This window comes from Palaemon carinicauda, chromosome 38 (assembly GCF_036898095.1).
Source record: "Palaemon carinicauda isolate YSFRI2023 chromosome 38, ASM3689809v2, whole genome shotgun sequence".
NCBI lineage: Eukaryota > Metazoa > Arthropoda > Malacostraca > Decapoda > Palaemonidae > Palaemon > Palaemon carinicauda.
In genome coordinates, this window is record NC_090762.1 from 22,139,501 (window position 1) to 22,159,071 (window position 19,571).

Genomic DNA, 19,571 nt, shown 5'->3' on the forward strand with positions numbered 1-19,571 from the left:
GCTGACCATAGGAGAGCAGGATCTTATGGTGGTAACTAGCATCTGAAGTAGGGAGATAACCAATGGGAGTGCGGGAGGATGGTGGCCAGTTTACGGGATGGCGTCTCGCGAAATCAGTCTCGGACACGGTTGAGCGCTCGTACCGTACCTCCTTTCGTTGCCCGAGACCTTTTTCATGATGCGAGTTGTAAAATTGCTCGCATCTCGTCTCGCAGAGTGAAAATGTCGTAAGCAGACTCTAGATTTCAAGAGGTATGACTGTACTTAGAGTTTTCGGTGTGCTTTGAAAACAATATCGTTGGGTGATCTGTATCAAAGTCTAAAAATGTTACTGTGTGGTCTTATCAAACTAAGAAAGTATTCAACAACAATACCAACTTTAAAATAGATCTGTCATATATAAACTATGAAAAAAGACTTGATGTCAACCTGTTCAGCACAAAAGCATTTGCAGAAAGTTTGAATTTCTGAAGTGTCACTGATTTAACCACCACATTAGGAAGATCATTTCACAGTCTAGCCACAGTTAGAATAAAGCTTCTAGAATACTGTGTAGTATTGAATCTTATTGTGGAGAATTAACTGAATTACAATGCTAGAGATTAATATTCAGATCAGGAATAAGAAATTTAATAGACCAAGATTTTGTTCACCAAATTAAGATGAGAGTTAGCAGCTGAAGACTTTACAGAAGAACAATACTTGAAACAAGGTAGAATGAAAGAATTAAAACATTCCTTTGGGTAGAATGATCATTGAAAGGCTTTCTCAGTAAGCCATTTTTTGCAATTCTCAAAAGTGAATTTGCAATAAAAAATCATACCTAGAATTTTAAAGGTGTTGTATATAGTTGTATCGATGCAAAGTTCTGGATGTAGAAAGAGCCAGTCCTCATACTAATTTTTTTTGTTTAACTTTGTCCCACATAATTTTCACCATTCACTGATTTTAGCTAGATCTCTATTAAGGGATGTGTTTGAGGAAATTTCATTCTTGAATATTTCCTATGATATGGTGTGAATCAGTTTGACCTTTTGGTGATGCAACTGTGAATGTGGATATAGTATGTCTAGTATTTTCAACTCAAACGAGACTCCTTGTGACAGGCAAAAGTAATCGTCCCGCCAACTTGGTTGGAGAATTTATTTACCGTTGGTGGGATATTGACGGTATCTAAATCAGTCGTCTTGTTCCAATGTGACAAGATGAAATTGTAAAACCTTCATTTTCAAACAGCACAAATCGACAAATTTATCTAAGGAGGCCATGGTTCTTACAAGCGAAAGAGAAAACATGCATTGACCACATATATGCCCATAAAACATGTCAAAATCTGAATCGCGAACATTTGGAGTTTTTTCCTGCTATCACTACTCAGCAGTATGAAGCTTCATCTGTGGTGGAAATGTGGGAGGTTGGGCTGTGGCACCCTAGCAGTACCAGCTGAACTCGGCTGAGTCCCTGGTTAGGCTGGAGGAACGTAGAGAGTAGAGGTCCCCTTTTTTGTTTTGTTTCATAGTCGATGTCGGCTACCCCCCAAAATTGGGGGAAGTGCCTTTGGTATATGTATGTATGTACTACTCGTCATGAAATTACGGGTAACTTTCATAACTTCAATGCCCTTTATAATTATAGTAAATAAGAGAAAACACACACTGACCACATATACATTCATAAAACATGTCTCTGAAGCAGTCTTTGTTAAAATTTGAGACTGAACATTTGGAGTTTTTTCCTGCTACCCCTACCCCCCCTTACACGACTCGTCATGAAATTACGGGTAACTCAACTTCAATACCCTTTATAATTATAGTAAATAAGAGAAAACACGCACTGACCACATATATACCCATAAAACATCTCTGAAGCAGTCCATGTCAAAATCTGAGACCGTGAACATTTGAAGTTTTTTCCTGCTAACCCCCCCCCTTACACAACTTGTCATGAATTTACGGGTATCTTTCATAACTTGATCAGTTTTTTCTGCTTGTCTTTTCAATTCCAAGTCATAAGCTTTGTAATCTCTAGAATTTACTATGTGGTCATTTGGTTTGTTTAACTTTGTGCAGTTAATACACTGACATTTTCGAATTACACTCCTTGGTGAAATGTTTTCCTGAACATTTCCCGCAGACTTTATCATCATTCTTAGACTTGCAGTCTTTTTCAAGATGTCTATACCTCAGACAGTGGTAGTAGGTGATCACATGGTACCTATCACGTATGTTGTAAGTACCCCATCGTAACAAAACTTTGTCCCCATTATCCTGAATAACCCTCCAAACTTCAGGATCACATTTCAGCACATATTGGGTAGTCCCAGCTGAAGCTTTCTCTTTCAGGGCTACACTTATCTTCTCTTCTATATTTTGGATTTGGTCTAGGTAATGATTTTATTGAATTAAGGCATTTACTACTTCTTCTTCATCATTGTACACATTGCATATCATTATTTTTGGTTTTGATTTTCCAGTAATTCTAGTTTCAGTATCGGCAACCAATGTCTGAATTTTGTTTGCAGCCTCTTCTCTGATCATTTTGTTAACAAAGTTTACAACAACATTTCCATTTGAAGTTGACCTCGTGTTAAGTATAGGAATGTCTTTAAGTGCCTGTTCAACCTCTTGTTTTCTTAAAGTAATTTTAGTTGTTGTATTTGTTGATTTAATTACCAAAAATGTTTTTTCCCTGATTTTGTCAGCATATGTCATTTTCTCCGGTTTTGGGTCCATCAATGATTGAAGTATTGCCTTAATTAATTCCATATTGATAGCAAGATTATTAACTTTCTCAGTGAGGTGACTAGTCAGTGTGGAATTTACTGCATGTGCGCTAAGGTCCTCTACTTTGTTTTCCAATTCAGGGATAATCGTGGTTTGTTCGTTCAGAGCATCTTCTCTTATACTCATTTCTTCTTTCAATTTTGATATATATAACTTGGCTGATCTAGCTTCATTGTGGGCATAACCAATCTAGGTTCCTTATTTCATTATCAGTGATGCTGGTCACTATATACACACACTTCTTATGCTAGAATCTCTTGCACTCACATCCTATCCATTTTTTCCTGTCTCCATCCGTGGTTTCACATATAAGGCAGACCAAGTTTGGGGCAGACAACAGGGGCAGACATGGTGTGCTGTTTCTTCTCACTTTGGTTTCTCCATAAGACTAACTAATATCTTTTCGGTGACATTCTAAGCGAGAAACAAAAGCTAAAACACGACTCAGGGCGAGTATTGAATGAAGCTCTGCGCAAAACACGTCCACACCTCGGCGGCACATGAAATTCATACTGTTCAATGATAATGTTTTTAATTTGGTTGGTAATCCTTCTGGAAGGTCTACTATAATGAAATTCTGTTATTTTAACTTGAATGAAAGTTGAGTTCTGTTTTCTACTTGACTCACTTCTTTATCAATGTTAACACCTTCCAACATTAGACCAATGATAGTAGAAATTAATTTCTTTTTTGTACCCATGAGATGGGACCTACCATAGAAGTGTAAACCTGTTCTCTTCTCTTAATCACACAACACACAAAGGTTGATTATGCTTCAGCAGTTCGATCATATACTGCTTTATATAAGCAAGTCCGATAATCTAAAATTACATCCCAAACCTGATTACCAGCTATTTTCTCTTCTATAGGATTTCAAACAACCCAATCTGCAAAGGAAAGTAATTGAATTACAGTCCATATATGATTACCTGCAAATTGAGAGAAAATGGGAAAGTTTAAAAATTTGGATATTTTACTGGTGTCCGTTATCCTGGGGTTCTGGGGAAGAAGGTATATGAACATCAGGTGGAGATTCATAGATATAATAAAAACTTTTTTTTTTTTATCTAAAGTTTAATGGAGAATTTGGACAAATAAACATAGTTAAAGCATGATCGGATGAATTATATAGTTTCTGAAAAAGAATATTTTTTTTTTATAGATTTTCGATCTTTGCAGGTAAAACATCGACCATTGTTGCTTTGGTTGATTTGATGGTTGCTCTAGGCCATTCAGTTTTACTGACAAGTTATACCCATTCTGCAGTTGATAATATTCTCTTGAAACTCAAAGTAAGTACAGTACATCATTGTGTTTAGATTGTTATAACAGAAATGGAACAGATCTACTGTACCTTAAAATATTTATACATGAACAGTTATACAGTGTATATAAATTTAGATAGGATGAATGGATTCTTAAGAATATTGTTTTGGGAAAATTAGTGCTTTAAAGAACACACTTTTACTTATTTTTACACTATTATGTCCACACATACATTCACTCACAGTTTTACCTTCAATATTAATCTCAATCCTAACCTTATCACTAATTTTATACAATGGGTATTAAATTCAGTATCCCAGTGACAATGAAGTAAATCCAAAATCTAATAAGTACATTACAAACAGACACAGAAACCTCAAATACCAAATCATATAAATGTTTATTGTATCACCACCAGATTCTTTTTTTTTTTACACAATATAAGAATTTTTCTTTTTGTTGGTAAATTTTCCTTTAAATATGTTGTATACAAACCATATCACAGGAAATCACAATGTTCATAGTACTAATTAAGATTTGTGAAAGTTAATTATTAAATTCACTACCTTTGTACAGTATCCTTTAAAAAAAAAAAAAGTAAATCTCAGCAGAATTGTTGGACACTGCATTCATATTGCGACTATTTAAAAAGGCCAATACTATATAAATGTCTGCGTACAATTTAAAAAGGCCAATATAAATGCCTGTGTAAATTACACCTTTCACTTCTGCCTGACATGAATGCATTAAACTTTTTGGTGTGTTTTGGCAATATCTAAAGGTCCACTATTTATTCTGTCCCATTGTCATATTACTTACAATAGCATCTGAAGCTTCCTGAATATCAGTGTACAGTACTTACATAATTGTGAAAACAGGCTAATAGGAGGCAAATTGAAAAAAAAAAAAAAAAAAAAAACGGATTAAAACAAGCTACTACATTCCTGCCTACAAAATTTGCTTTACATTGTTATCCTACAATTCTGTCTTGGCATTCACTCATTCAGTCATATAGCCGTATACAACACCGATTTATTAAATATGTTGTTTTGTTTGATCTTAATGTCATAATTAAACCATAACTAAATCATTTGATAATTGTATAGTATTATATTTTAATCAGTACTTAATTGGAACCGTGTGTCCATTTTTTATATTTTGTATCTTTTTTTTCAGGCTCTCAATGTTGACTTCCTGCGACTGGGAAAACTAGCCCGCATCCATCCAGACTTGATTTCATATGCTGATGAAAAGATTATAAAGGATTTCAAGGATGTTGCTTCATTGTCCGAATTTTATGCAAATAAGGTGTGTTAGAGGCTTTTACAGTACTTCCATAGCTGGACTGCAATAAAGAAAAAATCTTCATTTGATTTGTTATAGTGTTTAATGATTACCTGCCCATTACTATCAACTGTTCTTGATGTTTCAGTTTTGTGTATAACAAATTAAAAATTAGATTTTTCCTTCACTGGTACATTTTTGCTATTGTAAAAACAATATGTTTTATTATACAAAGTGTAGAATTGCTGGTTTAAAATTTATGAGGGATTAGATGTCCGACTATGAAGGATCCTTAGTAGGGTAAACCGTAGTTTTTTTTCTGGCAAAAATCCGTGTAGCCAAGTATCATTATCAGTATGTTTTGCATGACAAGACACATGTTGATGGCGATAAAGTTCTCTTTAGCATACTTTAGGCCCCAGCTTCTTTGATTCCTGGCTTTTTTTCCACTTAGCTGTGACTAAAATTTTCCATTTGTAAAAGTGTAGTGACTAAAATTTTCCACTTAGAAAAGGGTGTAGTAATGGGACTGCTATCTCATTGAACTTATTTATGAAAATATTGATAATAAACTGTCCCAAAATAACTAATTTATAGCTAGAAATGGGTCGCTTGGTTTCTCTTCCTGGACTAATGAAATAACAATTTACATTAATATAAAATATTTTGTTGTGATAAATTTTTATATCCTTGAATTGGGACTCAAGAAAATGTTTTCCCTATCCCTTATTTATTTCCTTTCAGCTGGTTGTTGCTTCTACTTGTCTAGGAGCAAACCATGTAATATTTACAAAGAGGACATTTGATTTCTGCATTGTAGATGAAGCTTCACAGGTAAGTAGATATTTTTATGCTGAAATCAATCCTTATTTGAAGCCATTTTTTTTTTTTCACTGCCATTAAGTTATGCCTATATGGAAACTTGAATAACTGCCACATTTACCTTAATACAATCTATGACTGTAATGTTTATCTAGCTTTGCTTTACATCATTAGAGTATTTATTCTGAATCTTACAACCTTGACTGTGATGTGCTCCAGGGCAGAGTTATAAGTGGGATTCTCTTCGCATTGGCAAGTAATGATATAATTGCTCAAATGCCACAGGGAGTACATAGTAGCCTTTATGTAGATTACTTTGCAATTCACTATTCATCAAACAATCTTCATCACCAGCAAAGAATTCTAAATAATTAAATCCATAAGATATAAGTTGGGACTGTGTTGGTTTCAGACTTTTTGCAAAAAAAAAAAAAAAAAACTCAAGCAATGATTTATAAGAATATCAGATGGAAGCAAGACTAAGTAATAAACTTTGCATTGGGTAACGCTCAAATCCAATTCCAAGATAAGGTAAAATGTTTGGGTCTAATATTTGGTACTCGCCTCATTTGGAAAATTCATGTAGCTTCCATCAAATACAAATTTAATAATGCTTTAAAGCCAATAAAAAAGTTATTTTTTAATACAATATGGGGTGCAATCACAGCTTTACTGATGATCTTTAGTGTTATCAAAAGGATTATGGGAACCCAATATGTGGATCAGAATCTGATGCTAATTTGAAGTATTTAGATCTGATACACATTCAAGGTATAAGACTATGTAGTGGAGCCTTTAGGTCTTCCCCAAATATCTCAGTGCTATGTGAAAGCAGTGAACCACCCTTGTCCCTACATCAAGATTTTGTAGCCATGCAAAGTGCATTAAACATCCGATCCACCTATTCTCCAACAAAAAGGCTATTCAATCACAGTGACATATTTATAAACAACCGTGAACCACTATTCGCAATAAGCAAATAGGCTATTACAATTTACAAAATTCAGAGCGAATAATTACTATCTACAAACTTCAGAGTGAACATTATTCAACCATCTCTCTGCTCCACTTTGAACCTTAAAGAAAACAAATATACACTGTCATCTTTTTTATTTGTGATAGAAATATAGCTTTACTCTGAGTCACTATAAGCAACATGCCTTGAAACACTTTCAAAGAAAAGGACCTTGTTATGCTTTATATACTAAGGACTAAATCTTCAATGGGGTGTGCTGTGCTGCAGTATCCTCACACAAAATTACATTTGAACGATCCGCTGTTAACATTATTAGAATAATTGATGATAAGGCGAACAACAAGTTTGTCATTTATACGGATTTTAGAATTGCCATAGAAGCCCCAAAGGGTTACACTCATAAGACCCAATGGTATTGAAAATTTGAGAGCTCCTTGACAGGTTCTATTCCCCAGGGGGTTAAATATTGAAATATGTTGGATTCTTACCCAAGTTCAGGTGTTTGGTAATCAAAAAGCAGATGCTGTAGCTAAATCATGAATCATTTTATCAACTCACTTCAAGCATATCCATAACAGAAAATTGCAAGCTCAGTGAAATAATGAATGTGACACTAATAAGTTAAAAGAAAAAAGTTAATTCTTTCTTTATGAGAATCTATAGTGCAAAAGGAAAGAACAAGTAATTTTAGCAAAAGAAAATGGAAAAAGTTAAAAACATTTTACAAATAAGTGTCAATTAAACCGGGCTTCTAAAGAAGAAGCAATATGAACATTAGGCGAGTATAGAAATGAGAAATTTTATTAAATTTCTATTTATATAATACTGTCGACTAGAAGGCTAGGTTACATAAATCTGTGTTGTCAGGGATAATAAAATTGTATTAATGCATTTTGTACTAAATTTCTCTACCTCTGTACCACCAGGTTCTTCAAACTGCAGCCTTAGGACCTCTTTTCCATGCATCTCGATTTGTGTTAGTAGGAGACCCCAAGCAGCTTCCACCAGTAATACAAAGCTCACAGGCCAGGTTAGCCCAAAATTTTCTTTTACTTCTATCATTATTTTTTTAAATCAAAATCTTACTAGGTTGGTATCATTACTGTACATATTGTTTATAGGTCTTGGTAGCAGTACAGTATACTTTTCTGGAGGTTTGTGCATTGAATCCTCTCCAGTTTTTGCCTATGGTCTTCTGAGATTACTCCTAATGCTCTTAAAATTATTGGTACTATTTCCAGTTTGGCTTGCTATAATCTTATTTCCATCTTCAAGTCTTGATGATTATGTAATTTTACTTGGTTATGTTTGTAAATCCGGTGCCCTATTTTTTAGCTATATCAATTGCATATATTTTTGAGGTGTCTTTATTCACCAGGAACAGGTCCTATCTTTGTACTTGTATCACATAGTCAGTTCTTAAATCAGTCAAAAGTAGATTGATTTTTTAGTTTTGAAGAACTTTTTTGGGATTATAGCCACACCATTTTTCCAGAAATGGTAGGTAATATTATTTGCAAATCCTCCAGTGCAAGGCACCAGCTTCATTATCATGTCTTTTTTTTTTAATTCGTTTTGAGGTAATACTAGGCAGTCACTTTATATATGGTTGTGGTCTACATTTTCTATTTACATATGTGACACATTGATGACGTCGACTTTTGGCCGTCTATTTTATTTTGTATATACTGTATCTAAAATATTCTGGGTTTTGTGCTGCTGTCAGCATGCTTTCAGTTTCCTCGAGCTTTCCCCTGGTCTGGCATTCCGAGCTACCATCTCCACTTACATTCCACACCTGTCTGTTGTACTGCCCATGTAGTTGTTTGTTGTGTAAAGTTTTTTTTCTTTGCTTTTTTTATCCTTTCCATATACTTGTCAAGCTCTTCATCAATAGTGATAAATTTTTCATTCTAAGGTGCTGTACATCATTCATCTTCTCTGTACTAGAGATACGTCTTTTCTTTTCTCTCTTGATAAAGTCACTCCTATTTTCTGTTCCTCTTGCTAAGTATAGCAACTAGCTTAATTGTTAGCATTATTATTCTTAATAAGACTATTAATTCAAGACATCTGAGTCTTTATAAGATTTGGCTTGGAAAAAATATTTTTCCTTTAATAAATTGATTTTAGATCAGAGGCCCGAGAAAAGTAAGAGATTGTCCTCATTTCATAGTTCTTTGATTTTACATTCTTGAAGATATGTGATCATTGATCATAGAATTCACTGAAATACATAACACATGCAGTATCCCAAAAAAATTTTTATGCATAAGTAGTAATTATTACCATAAATACTGTTTCGTAAAGTGGTTAAATATTATAACTTGTTATAACTTTTTAACTAGAAATTGCCATAAAAAGCACAGCAGAGATGGATATGAAGAGGAGAGTTACATATTATAAGGATATCTTCCTATAATAAACATATACATATTGCGCTTGCAAACAAAGAGGGACAACATTGACAACAGTGTGGTGAAACAATGAGGACAAGGATTTACTTTCTAATGATAAATTTTTTTTCATCATATTTAGGGATCTAGGTATGGGCGAATCTCTCTTCATGCGCTTAGACTCCATGGGTGCAACATTCTGTTTGACTGATCAGTATCGAATGAATGGACAGATCATGAAGTTGGCCAATTTTCTCATGTATGAAGGTCAGCTGCGATGTGCGAATACCGAACTTGAGGAAAAGACCGTAGATTTACCACAATTTCAGGTATTTGATCATCGAGTGATTCTTTTCTCTTGTAGACTGACAAGATAATTACACTATTTTATTAATTACCTGCCAATTTAATGTGATGAAATTATATTTGCTTTTAATTTACTATTTTGTTTACTTGCTGTATAGCACTTCAATAAATGGACAAATTACAGTATTATTATTTTTTCATAGGAGTTGATAGCTACATCAGATGTTGTTGACTGGGTTAGGATAGTGCTGGACCCAAGCATTGAACATTCTGTTGTATTCATGGACACATGTGGTGGTGCTCCAGAGGAACGAAGTTGTGCGAAGATGGTCATCAACAGCAGGGAAACATCTTGTGTTCTCATCCTAATTAAAACTTTATTAAAAGTAAGTTTGAATTGATGCAGCATTTGATAAAGCCTATAATGTCTTTGAAATGTGGAAAACTTGGCAACTGTTATTCCAGTATTTTTATTACCTTTGATATGTGGTGTTATTTTTACTTTTTTGGACTTCAGTTTTTCTTTCTCTTTGATAATTTAGGCTGGTCTGAGTGCAGATGACATAGGTGTAATCACTCCATACCGAGCTCAAGTAAAAAATATCTCGACCCATGTCAAGAAAGAGGTTGAATTGGGACATAGAGTAGAGGTGAACACTGTTGACCAGTACCAGGGTCGAGACAAAAGCGTCATTATATATTCATGTGTGCGGTCAGGCATATTACAAGCAGAGGTAAGATGATTCAAGTTCTATCTTGAACTTATTTTGCTTATCCTAAGCAATGGTTGAATATTTTCATAAATTAACAAGGCAATTCTATCCAGGAGGCTAAAATTTACAACTACTGTATAAATTTACCTTGTGACTAGAATTTGCTCTCATAATATATTTTTACTGATTTTGTTAAAAAAGTAATTGTTCCGTAACTGGAATACAAACCAACGCTATTTATAGGGGTATTACGTTTGGCGAAGCTGAATGGACGAGCCATTAGAATTTAGCGAGGTTAATTACCCATTCCGCTAGTTGGGGGGGGGGGGTTTAGCTAGCTACCCCACTCACTCACACACCTGTGACTGTGCTTCACTTGCCTTTGGCTCGAATGATGAATGGTTGCTGCAGCTCCTCATCCTCTCCATTATTTTGGACGGCCGATAACCTGTTTTTGTCTTTTTTCAGTGTCGTGTGTGTGTGCGCTGAATTCTGCTTACCACCCATGCGTACCTGCCCTGGTTCGAAGGGCCGCATCTGTGGTATCTTCTTGTCCACGGTGGAAACTGATCCCCATCACCTTTGTCCTGTTTCAAGAGGTCAACGCTGCAACAAATCTAACAAATGTAATGAATGCCGGGAGTTGTCTGCCACCCAGTGAGAAAGGTATGGGCATTGGCAGAAGAGTGGGATTGTTCTCCTTTAAAGGTTTCTTTGAAATAAAATAAACGCAAGGTTTCTTCTTTCGCTTCCCGACCTTCCTCCGAAGCTCCTACTTGAACGGCTTCCTCCGGGGATCTGTCTAGTAGTAACGAAGGCTGCTTAACCACTGGTCAACCTCGGTCCTCGAGAGACGGTGCTGCCTCCCCTAGTGAGGTGGCCCCGTCTCTCCTCCCGACGAAGGCTGTATCTCTCTGTCATTTATTACAGGTTTGGCTGTCTTTGGGGTTGCCCGGCCCTCCCTCCTAGGAGGCTCTGTTGCACTTTGTTCATCGGGATGCTGAGCTGCAGCCATCGTCGGCTTCAGAGGTCGACTTCCTGACCTTGGTCGACGTGGCGGTATCGGAGATTTCGTCTGCTGCCCTGCCAGTGGATTCTGTTGCTGCTTTTTCCGCTGCTCTGCCGAGGACTGCACTTCTCCTCCAAGGCACGTGTCTCTTGCGATTGTTTCCCTTTCTAGTTATTGGGAAGGGGCACTCATAGAGACTCCTCTCCGAAGGCCTGCTGCTGATCAGCATGCTGATCCTCCGGTCGCTGTGAAACATCATTGTGGTAGGAGACATTGCTACAATCGTCCACCTCTTCACCTTTGTGGTGTCCCTTCACCTTTTGTGAAGAGATGACTTCAGTTTTTCGTCCCTGCAGCCTTCCCCTTCGGAGGAACCTGCCTGTCATGTCTCTTCTGGTTCCTGCCTCATCGGACTTGTCTTCTCACTTACAAACTTCAGTTCGTAACTCGCCTGTAAGGGATCGTTTACGTTCCCCTCCTAAGGATGTGCTTCATGCTAAAGGACACATTCCTCCTTCTGAGCATTATGCAGCTGTTTGCTTCCATCTACGCATCGTTCACCTGCTCATCATGCTCCTGTGCAGCATTCTCCATCTCGTCAGGCTCTTGCGCAGCATTCGCCTGCTCGTCAGGCCCAGGTTCATCATCCGGCTGCTCGTCAGGCCCAGGTTCATCATCCGGCTGCTCGTCAACCAACATCTTGCTTTACCTAATATTTACAGTTAAATTCAATTTATTCAACTACACTGTGTGTAGATTATGTGTTGATAACTAAAAGAATGTTTGGAAGATTGAAAGACTTGCACGTGTTTAGGGGTATGGCTAACGGTATGTCTGATAATTTTTTGGTGGAAGGAAAATTAGTTGTAGCAAAAGAGTGGGGGAATAGAGTACGTGCATGTAAAAGGGAGCTAGTGAGGGTTGAAGAGCTAATAAAACCGGGGGTAAAAAGTAAATATCAGGAAAGGTTGAAAATGATATATGACGAAGTGAAAGTAAGAGAAACTGGCAATTTAGAGGAGGAGTGGAAGTTAGTAAAAGAAAATTTTGTTGGGATTGCAAGTGATGTGTGTGGAAAGAAGGTTGTTTGAGGCAGCATTAGGAAGGGCAGTGAATGGTGGAATGAAGGAGTGAAGGTAAAAGTGGAAGAGAAAAAGAGGGCTTTTGAAGAATGGCTGCAGAGTAATTGTATAGAGAAGTATAAAAATATAGAGAGAAAAATGTGGAAATAAAGCGCAAGGTACATGAGGCAAAGAGGGCAGCTGACCTGAGGTGGGGTCAGGGATTGGGTCATTCATATGAAGAGAATAAGAAGAAGTTTTGGAAAGAAGTGAAGAGAGTAAGGAAGGCTGGCTCAAGAATTGAAGACACAGTGAAAGATGGAAATGGAAGGTTGTTAAAAGGAGAGGAGGTAAGGAAAAAATGGGCGGAATATTTTGAAAGTTTGCTGAATGTTGAGGATAATAGGGAGGCAGATATAATTGCTGTTGCAGGTGTTGAGGTTCCAGTGATGGGAGATGAGAATGAGAGAGAGATTACAATAGATGAAGTGAAGAGAGCACTAGATGAAACGAGAGTAGGAAAAGCGTCTGGTATGGATGGTGTGAGAGCAGAGATGTTGAAAGAAGGGGGTGTGACTGTACTTGAATGGTTGGTGAGATTGTTTAATATGTGTTTTGTGTTGTCAATGGTACCAGTAGATTGGGTTTGTACATGTATTGTACCACTATATAAGGGTAAGGGAGATGTGCATGAGGGTTGTAATTCAAGAGGTATTAGTTTGTTGAGTGTAGTTGGAAAAGTGTATGGTAGAGTACTGATTAATAGGATTAAGGATAAAACAGAGAATGCAATCTTAGAAGCACAGGGTGGTTTTAGAAGAGGTAGGGGTTGTATGAATCAGATTTTTATAGTTAGGCAGATATGCGAGAGATATCTAGCAAAAGGTAAGGAGGTTTATGGATCTGGAGAAAGCGTATGATAGAGTTGATAGGGAAGCAATGTGGAATGTGATGAGTTTATATGGAGTTGGTGGAAGGTTGTTGCAAGCAGTGAAAAGTTTCTACAAAGGTAGTAAAGCATGTGTTAGGATAGGAAATGAAGTGAGTGATTGGTTTCTGGTGAGAGTGGGGCTGAGACAGGGATGTGTGGTGTCGCCGTGGTTGTTTAATTTGTATGTTGATGGAGTGGTGAGGGAGGTGAATGCTCGAGTGCTTGGACGAGGATTAAAACTGGTAGACGAGAATGACCATGAATGGGAGGTAAATCATTTGTTGTTTGCAGATGATACTGTACTGGTTGCAGACAGAAGAGAAGCTTGGCCGATTAGTGACAGGATTTGGAAGAGTGTGTGAGAGAAGGAAGTTGAGAGTTAATGTGGGTAAGAGTAAGGTTATGAGTTGTACGAGAAGGGAAGGTGGTGCAAGGTTGAATGTCATGTTGAATGGAGAGTTACTTGAGGAGGTGGATCAGTTTAAGTACTTGGGGTCTGTTGTTGCAGCAAATGGTGGGGTGGAAGCAGATGTACGTCAGAGAGTAAATGAAGGTTGCAAAGTATTGGGGGCAGTTAAGGGAGTAGTTAAAAATAGAGGGTTGGGCATGAATGTAAAGAGAGTTCTATATGAGAAAGTGATTGTACCAACTGTGATGTATGGATCAGAGTAGTGGGGAATGAAAGTGACGGAGACACAGAAATTGAATGTGTTTGAGATGAAGTGTCTAAGGAGTATGGCTGGTGTCTCTCGAGTAGATAAGGTTAGGAACGAAGTAGTGAGGGTGAGAATGGGTGTAAAAAATGAGTTAGCAGCTAGAGTGTATATGAATGTGTTGAGGTGGTTTGGCCATGTTGAGAGAATGGAAAATGGCTGTCTGCTAAAGAAGGTGATGAATGCAAGAGTTGATGGGAGAAGTACAAGAGGAAGGCCAAGGTTTGGGTGGATGGATGGAGTGAAGGAAACTTTGGGTGATAGGAGGATAGATGTGAGAGAGGCAAGAGAGTGTGCTAGAAATAAGAATGAATGGCGAGCGATTGTGACGCAGTTCCGGTAGGCCCTGCTGCTGCCTCCGATGCCTTAGATGACCGCGGGGGTAGCAGCAGTAGGGTATTCAGCATTATGAAGCTTCATCTGTGGTGGATAATGTGGGAGGGGGGGCTGTGGCACCCTAGCAGTACCAGCTGAACTCGGTCGAGTCCCTTGTTAGGCTGGGAGGAACGTAGAGAGTAGAGGTCCCTTTTTTTTTTTTTTTTTCATTTGTTGATGTCGGCTACCCCCCAAAATTGGGGGAAGTGCCTTGGTATATGTATGTATGTACTGTATGTTTTATGTGATGTAGATGTGAGAGAGAGAGAGAGAGAGAGAGAGATAGATATGAATGATTTGAAGTTTTCTGGCATCCTGACATCAAATGACAGAGAGAAATAATACTGTAATGAGTTATAAATGTATTATCCAGTGGTACCTCTACATACGAATTTAATCCGTTCCAGAACCAACTTCGGATGTAGAAAATGTTCGGATGTCGAAACGAATTTTCCCATAAGAATACATTGAAATAGGATTAATCCGTGGTTGAGCCCAAAAACCTATGATAACTTTTTAATAAACTACTACACATAATTTCCCATGAGAATAATGCACACTAAATAGATAATAGACATGTAAAAAAGAAGAATTAGCAAAAAATGATAAATAAGAAACGGGTTTTTAGCGTCACTTTACCTTAGAAACTCCAGTGCAGGTGTTGTTGGTCTTGCTACATAGAGAGGAGACGGACGGGCGGCGAGGAGGTAGAGAGGTTAACTACGATAAATGTACACTACCGTAACTTATTCTAACTTACACTAAGTGAACTTTAACATAACTTAGCTTATTTTTTATATATATATATATATATATATATATATATATATATATATATATATATATATATTATATATATATATATATATATATATCATTTTCTTTTTTTCTTTTTGATGATTAATTTTAATCACTTTCACTCTCTACACTTAAAATTGATTGAATTTCTTTTGCTTCACTCTGCCGTTTTCTTTGTTTCACTTTCTTCCGCTTCACTCTGCCGTTTTCTTTGAATCACCTACATCCTCTTCATCACGAGTTCGCTTCGTAGTTTTTTTAAAGAAATTATCGAAAGATAGTTGCTTGGTATTGCTTTTCAGAATATTTTGAAAGTGAGTTAGGCAAACATCATCGAACTGCGCAACTACACGAAAAACCTGCAATTTTTTTGAGTGGTATTTGTCGATGAAGTCGACCACGTCTTGATATTTTCCTAACACCTCTTATATGCGCCGAACCTAACACATGTTCTACCTCCTCGATCCCTTCCTCGTCATCACTCGTGCTCAGAAATAGCATGGAGTTCCGTGAGCTCCTCTGTGGTAAGTTCGTTGTGATGTTCGGTGACGAGTTCCGTAGCATCATCTGCGTCGACCTCCAGACCCATGGACTTGCCAAGGGAGACGATTTCCTCTACGTCTTCCGCTGCACCCACCACGGGATCAGGTTCGGGGTCAAAACCTTCGACATCTCGGGGAGAAACTGCATCAGGCCACAGCTTCTTCCAGGCAGAATTGAGGGTCCGTCGAGTTAATCCCACCCAAGCCTGATCTATGATCTTCAAGCAGTGCACGATGTTGAAGTGGCTCCTCCAAAATTCACTCAAAGTTAAGTTGGTGCTTTGCGTGACATTAAAGCACTGCTTAAATAAGTGCTTGGTGTAGAGCTTCTTAAAATTAGAGATGACTTGCTGGTCCATGGGTTGGAGGATAGAGGTGGTATTCGGTGGAAGATACAGCACCTTTATGAACTTAAATTCATCGAAGATATCATCTTCAAGTCCAGGGGGTGAGCGAGTGCATTGTCAAGGCATAGCAGGCACTTTAAAGGCAATTTCTGTTCATGAAGATACTTCTTCACAGAATGGCCAAATACTTAGTTAACCCATTGCACAAAGAACTGCCTAGTGACCCAGGCCTTTGAGTTGGATCACCAGAAAACATGAAGCTGGTCCTTATCGACGTTGTGTGCCTTAAAGGCCCTAGGGTTCTCGCAATGGTAAACAAGTAAGGGCTTGACTTTTAAATCCCCGCTAGCATTGGCACATAGGGCAAGAGTCAACCGATCCTTCATTGGCTTATGCCCAGGCAATTTCTTCTCTTCGGCGGTGATGTAGGTTCGACTGGGCATCTTCTTCCAAAACAGCCCGGTTTCATCACAGTTAAACACTTGCTGCTCTACGTAGCCTTCTTCCAGCACGATCCTTTTGAAGTTCTTGACAAAGTCAGCTGCAGCCTTTGTGTCCCCACTAGCAGCCTCTCCGTAGCGAACAACTGAATAAATCACGGACCGTTTCTTAAATTTCTCAAACCAGCCACGAGGTGCCTTGAAATCATCTGAGGAAGGTTCGGTTGAACTCTCCCCAGCATCACCCCCAGAGCTCTCCTCCTTCAAGTCCGTAAAGATGGCGTGCGCCTTCTCGCAGATGACGGTTTCGGTGATGGTGTCGCCAACGATCTCTCTGTCCTTGATCCACACTAGCAGAAGTCGTTCCATCTCTTCTATGATAGGGCTACAGCGTTTTGAAATAATGGTGATCCCCTTAGAAGGTTTCACTGCTTTAATAGCTTCTTCTGTTTAAGGATTGTCGAGATCGTCGTCATATTACGGCCATAATGTTTAGCAAGTTCACTCATGCGGATGCCACGCTCATGTTTTTCAATAATTTCGTGCTTTACGTCTAAAGAAAGCATTTCCTTCTTCCTTTTCTCACCACTACCACTACCACTTGCAAAACTAAGGCTTTTAGGACCCATACTTTATGTAAATTACCGTAAAAGGATGCACGTTAAAAATCATGATTACAGTAAAACACACAGTTAATAGCATAACGCACAGGGCACAACCGCAAGAAGCCGACGAGAACAGAGGACTGACCCAAGCCGCGCTAATTGAGGGTCCCTCCGAGGTCGAAGTGCTGCCTTCTATCGGCGGAAATAAAAAACACTTCAGGCGCTATGAGCACCGACTACGTGTACGAGTATTGTTTACTTCGGGTGTCGAAAGAAAAATTCGGCTGTAGAGTAGGAACATGTTCGAATTGTACTTCGCGTGTCGAAAAATTCGGATACAACCGGTACGGCGAAAGTTGCTTATTTCGTGTGTCGAAATAAAATTCGGGTGTACAGTAGAGTCAAATATTTGCTCGAATTTTACTTCGGATGTAGTTACGTTCGGATGTAGAGGTTCCACTATATGAAAATTATGATAGATTATAACAAATCAGTGCTTATGTAATACTTTATTAACTATACAGGTATATAGTAGATGTTTTAAATAAGTTAAGGAATAGTATACACAATACTCTTTGTTATTGATCTGTATGTGCATCAGCTGATTTGATCACGGCACCCAAAATACAGATTGATAAAATACACGCAAAATTTAAAACAAAAGTACTTAAATGTTTTGAAAGGACAATTAAGTATTTAAATAATCGTAATTTTCTAAAATGCAATAATGCTTCCAAAACGAAATTGAATATTTTAATCTCTTATTAGAGAGAGGGAGCTGTTGAAAAGTAATCAAATGCATTTTTTTTTTTTTTTTATTTAAAAGAAACAATTATTATTGAGATATTGAAGGTTTTAGTTTATAAAATAAGCTGTATTTCTGTTTAGGAAAGTATAGATATAACATACTGTGTAAGAAACAGCACGGAAAAAGTTGGTCATGCCTCAAGAAAACACATAGCGGCGTAGGCTACGAGTCGTTTGAACGAAAACACCGAACACTTACAGTAAGTACAGTTAAGCTGTACTGTAGCAATATTACTGTACATATATTACAATAATATACACTACAGTATCAGTGCGTTACAATAAATTATTAGTTGATAGGAGCCTTTGTTATACAGAACACCAAAGGGGATGATGATGACTTGGTCAAACTTTACCTTAGCACAATACTGTACTGTAACTTTACTGAGTCCAGTATATAGTGTACATATGTGCAAATTTACTGTACACTGTAAATATGATTATAAACTGTTGTAAAAACCAAATTCAAACAATATTAGGCAGTATTTAGTGTTATAATCATCAGGTAAGACACCCGCTCGGGGCAAGGGGCAGTAATTTTTTAAGATAGGAGTTAGCCCACCCTAGTGCAGCATTTATTCGCGAAAATTCCTTTTTTGCGCCTGTGTCTGTAACCTAACCATTGCAAAGTAGGAGAGCTGACTGTACAAGGAAATTGTGTGATGCCCTAAGGTGGTTAAGTACAACAATCCCAGCTCCTTGGGGCGTTGCCACTCTTAATAAATGGATTTTGAGCGAAGCGAAAAATCTATTTTTGGGTGAGATAGCCATGTCGTCCTGATGGAAGGTTCCTAATAGTAGCTTCCAAAGGGATATATGTACTATAGTGATATTCCCGGAGAATTTACCTTTAGGTCTCCAGAATTCTAACTCCTGGCGCGGATATCCTTAAAATTTCTCTCAAGGATATCGCATAATATCAGGGATGTATATCTTGATACGACACATAGCGATCTTCACCCCGAATAGCGCTTTCGCCTTGGGGGGGAAGAGTGGCAATTTTGGAAGGGGAGCCGTTATCAAGGTTACCCACTTCCCATACTTCTATTATCAAGATGGTGGACATTCCTTGTAGCGTTGAGCATGGTGCTACAGATATAGTAGTTTCAGGAGGGATTCTGCGAAGACCTTTTTTTTTTATAGAAAAGGAGGGTGGGTCCATCAGGACGACATGGCTATCTCGCCTGGGTCCATCAGGACGACATGGCTATCTCGCCTGGGTCCATCAGGACGACATGGCTATCTCGCCCAAAAATAGATTTTTCGTTTCGCTCAAAATCCGTATTTTGGGCTCGAGCCATGTCCTCCTGATGGAAGCATACCAGAGCATTACTGTATCTGTGGATTTTCATCGGTGCCTTAACCTTGGGACAATTTTTTCTATGGTCATCTGGACC

The 19,571-nt window shown here is 37.9% G+C and overlaps 1 protein-coding gene across 1 annotated transcript in view; it reads left to right on the forward strand.

The window, feature by feature from the left end:
* The window catches only part of LOC137630453 (DNA replication ATP-dependent helicase/nuclease DNA2-like), a 93,219-nt gene that overhangs the window by 58,716 nt on the left and 14,932 nt on the right, over positions 1 to 19,571 (forward strand). Inside the window, exons 10-16 of the mRNA XM_068361931.1 lie at positions 3,963 to 4,075; positions 5,226 to 5,357; positions 6,078 to 6,167; positions 8,058 to 8,161; positions 9,670 to 9,856; positions 10,037 to 10,219; positions 10,376 to 10,567. Coding sequence (XP_068218032.1) covers positions 3,963 to 4,075; positions 5,226 to 5,357; positions 6,078 to 6,167; positions 8,058 to 8,161; positions 9,670 to 9,856; positions 10,037 to 10,219; positions 10,376 to 10,567 — 1,001 coding nt within the window. The remainder of the gene's footprint in view (positions 1 to 3,962; positions 4,076 to 5,225; positions 5,358 to 6,077; positions 6,168 to 8,057; positions 8,162 to 9,669; positions 9,857 to 10,036; positions 10,220 to 10,375; positions 10,568 to 19,571) is intronic.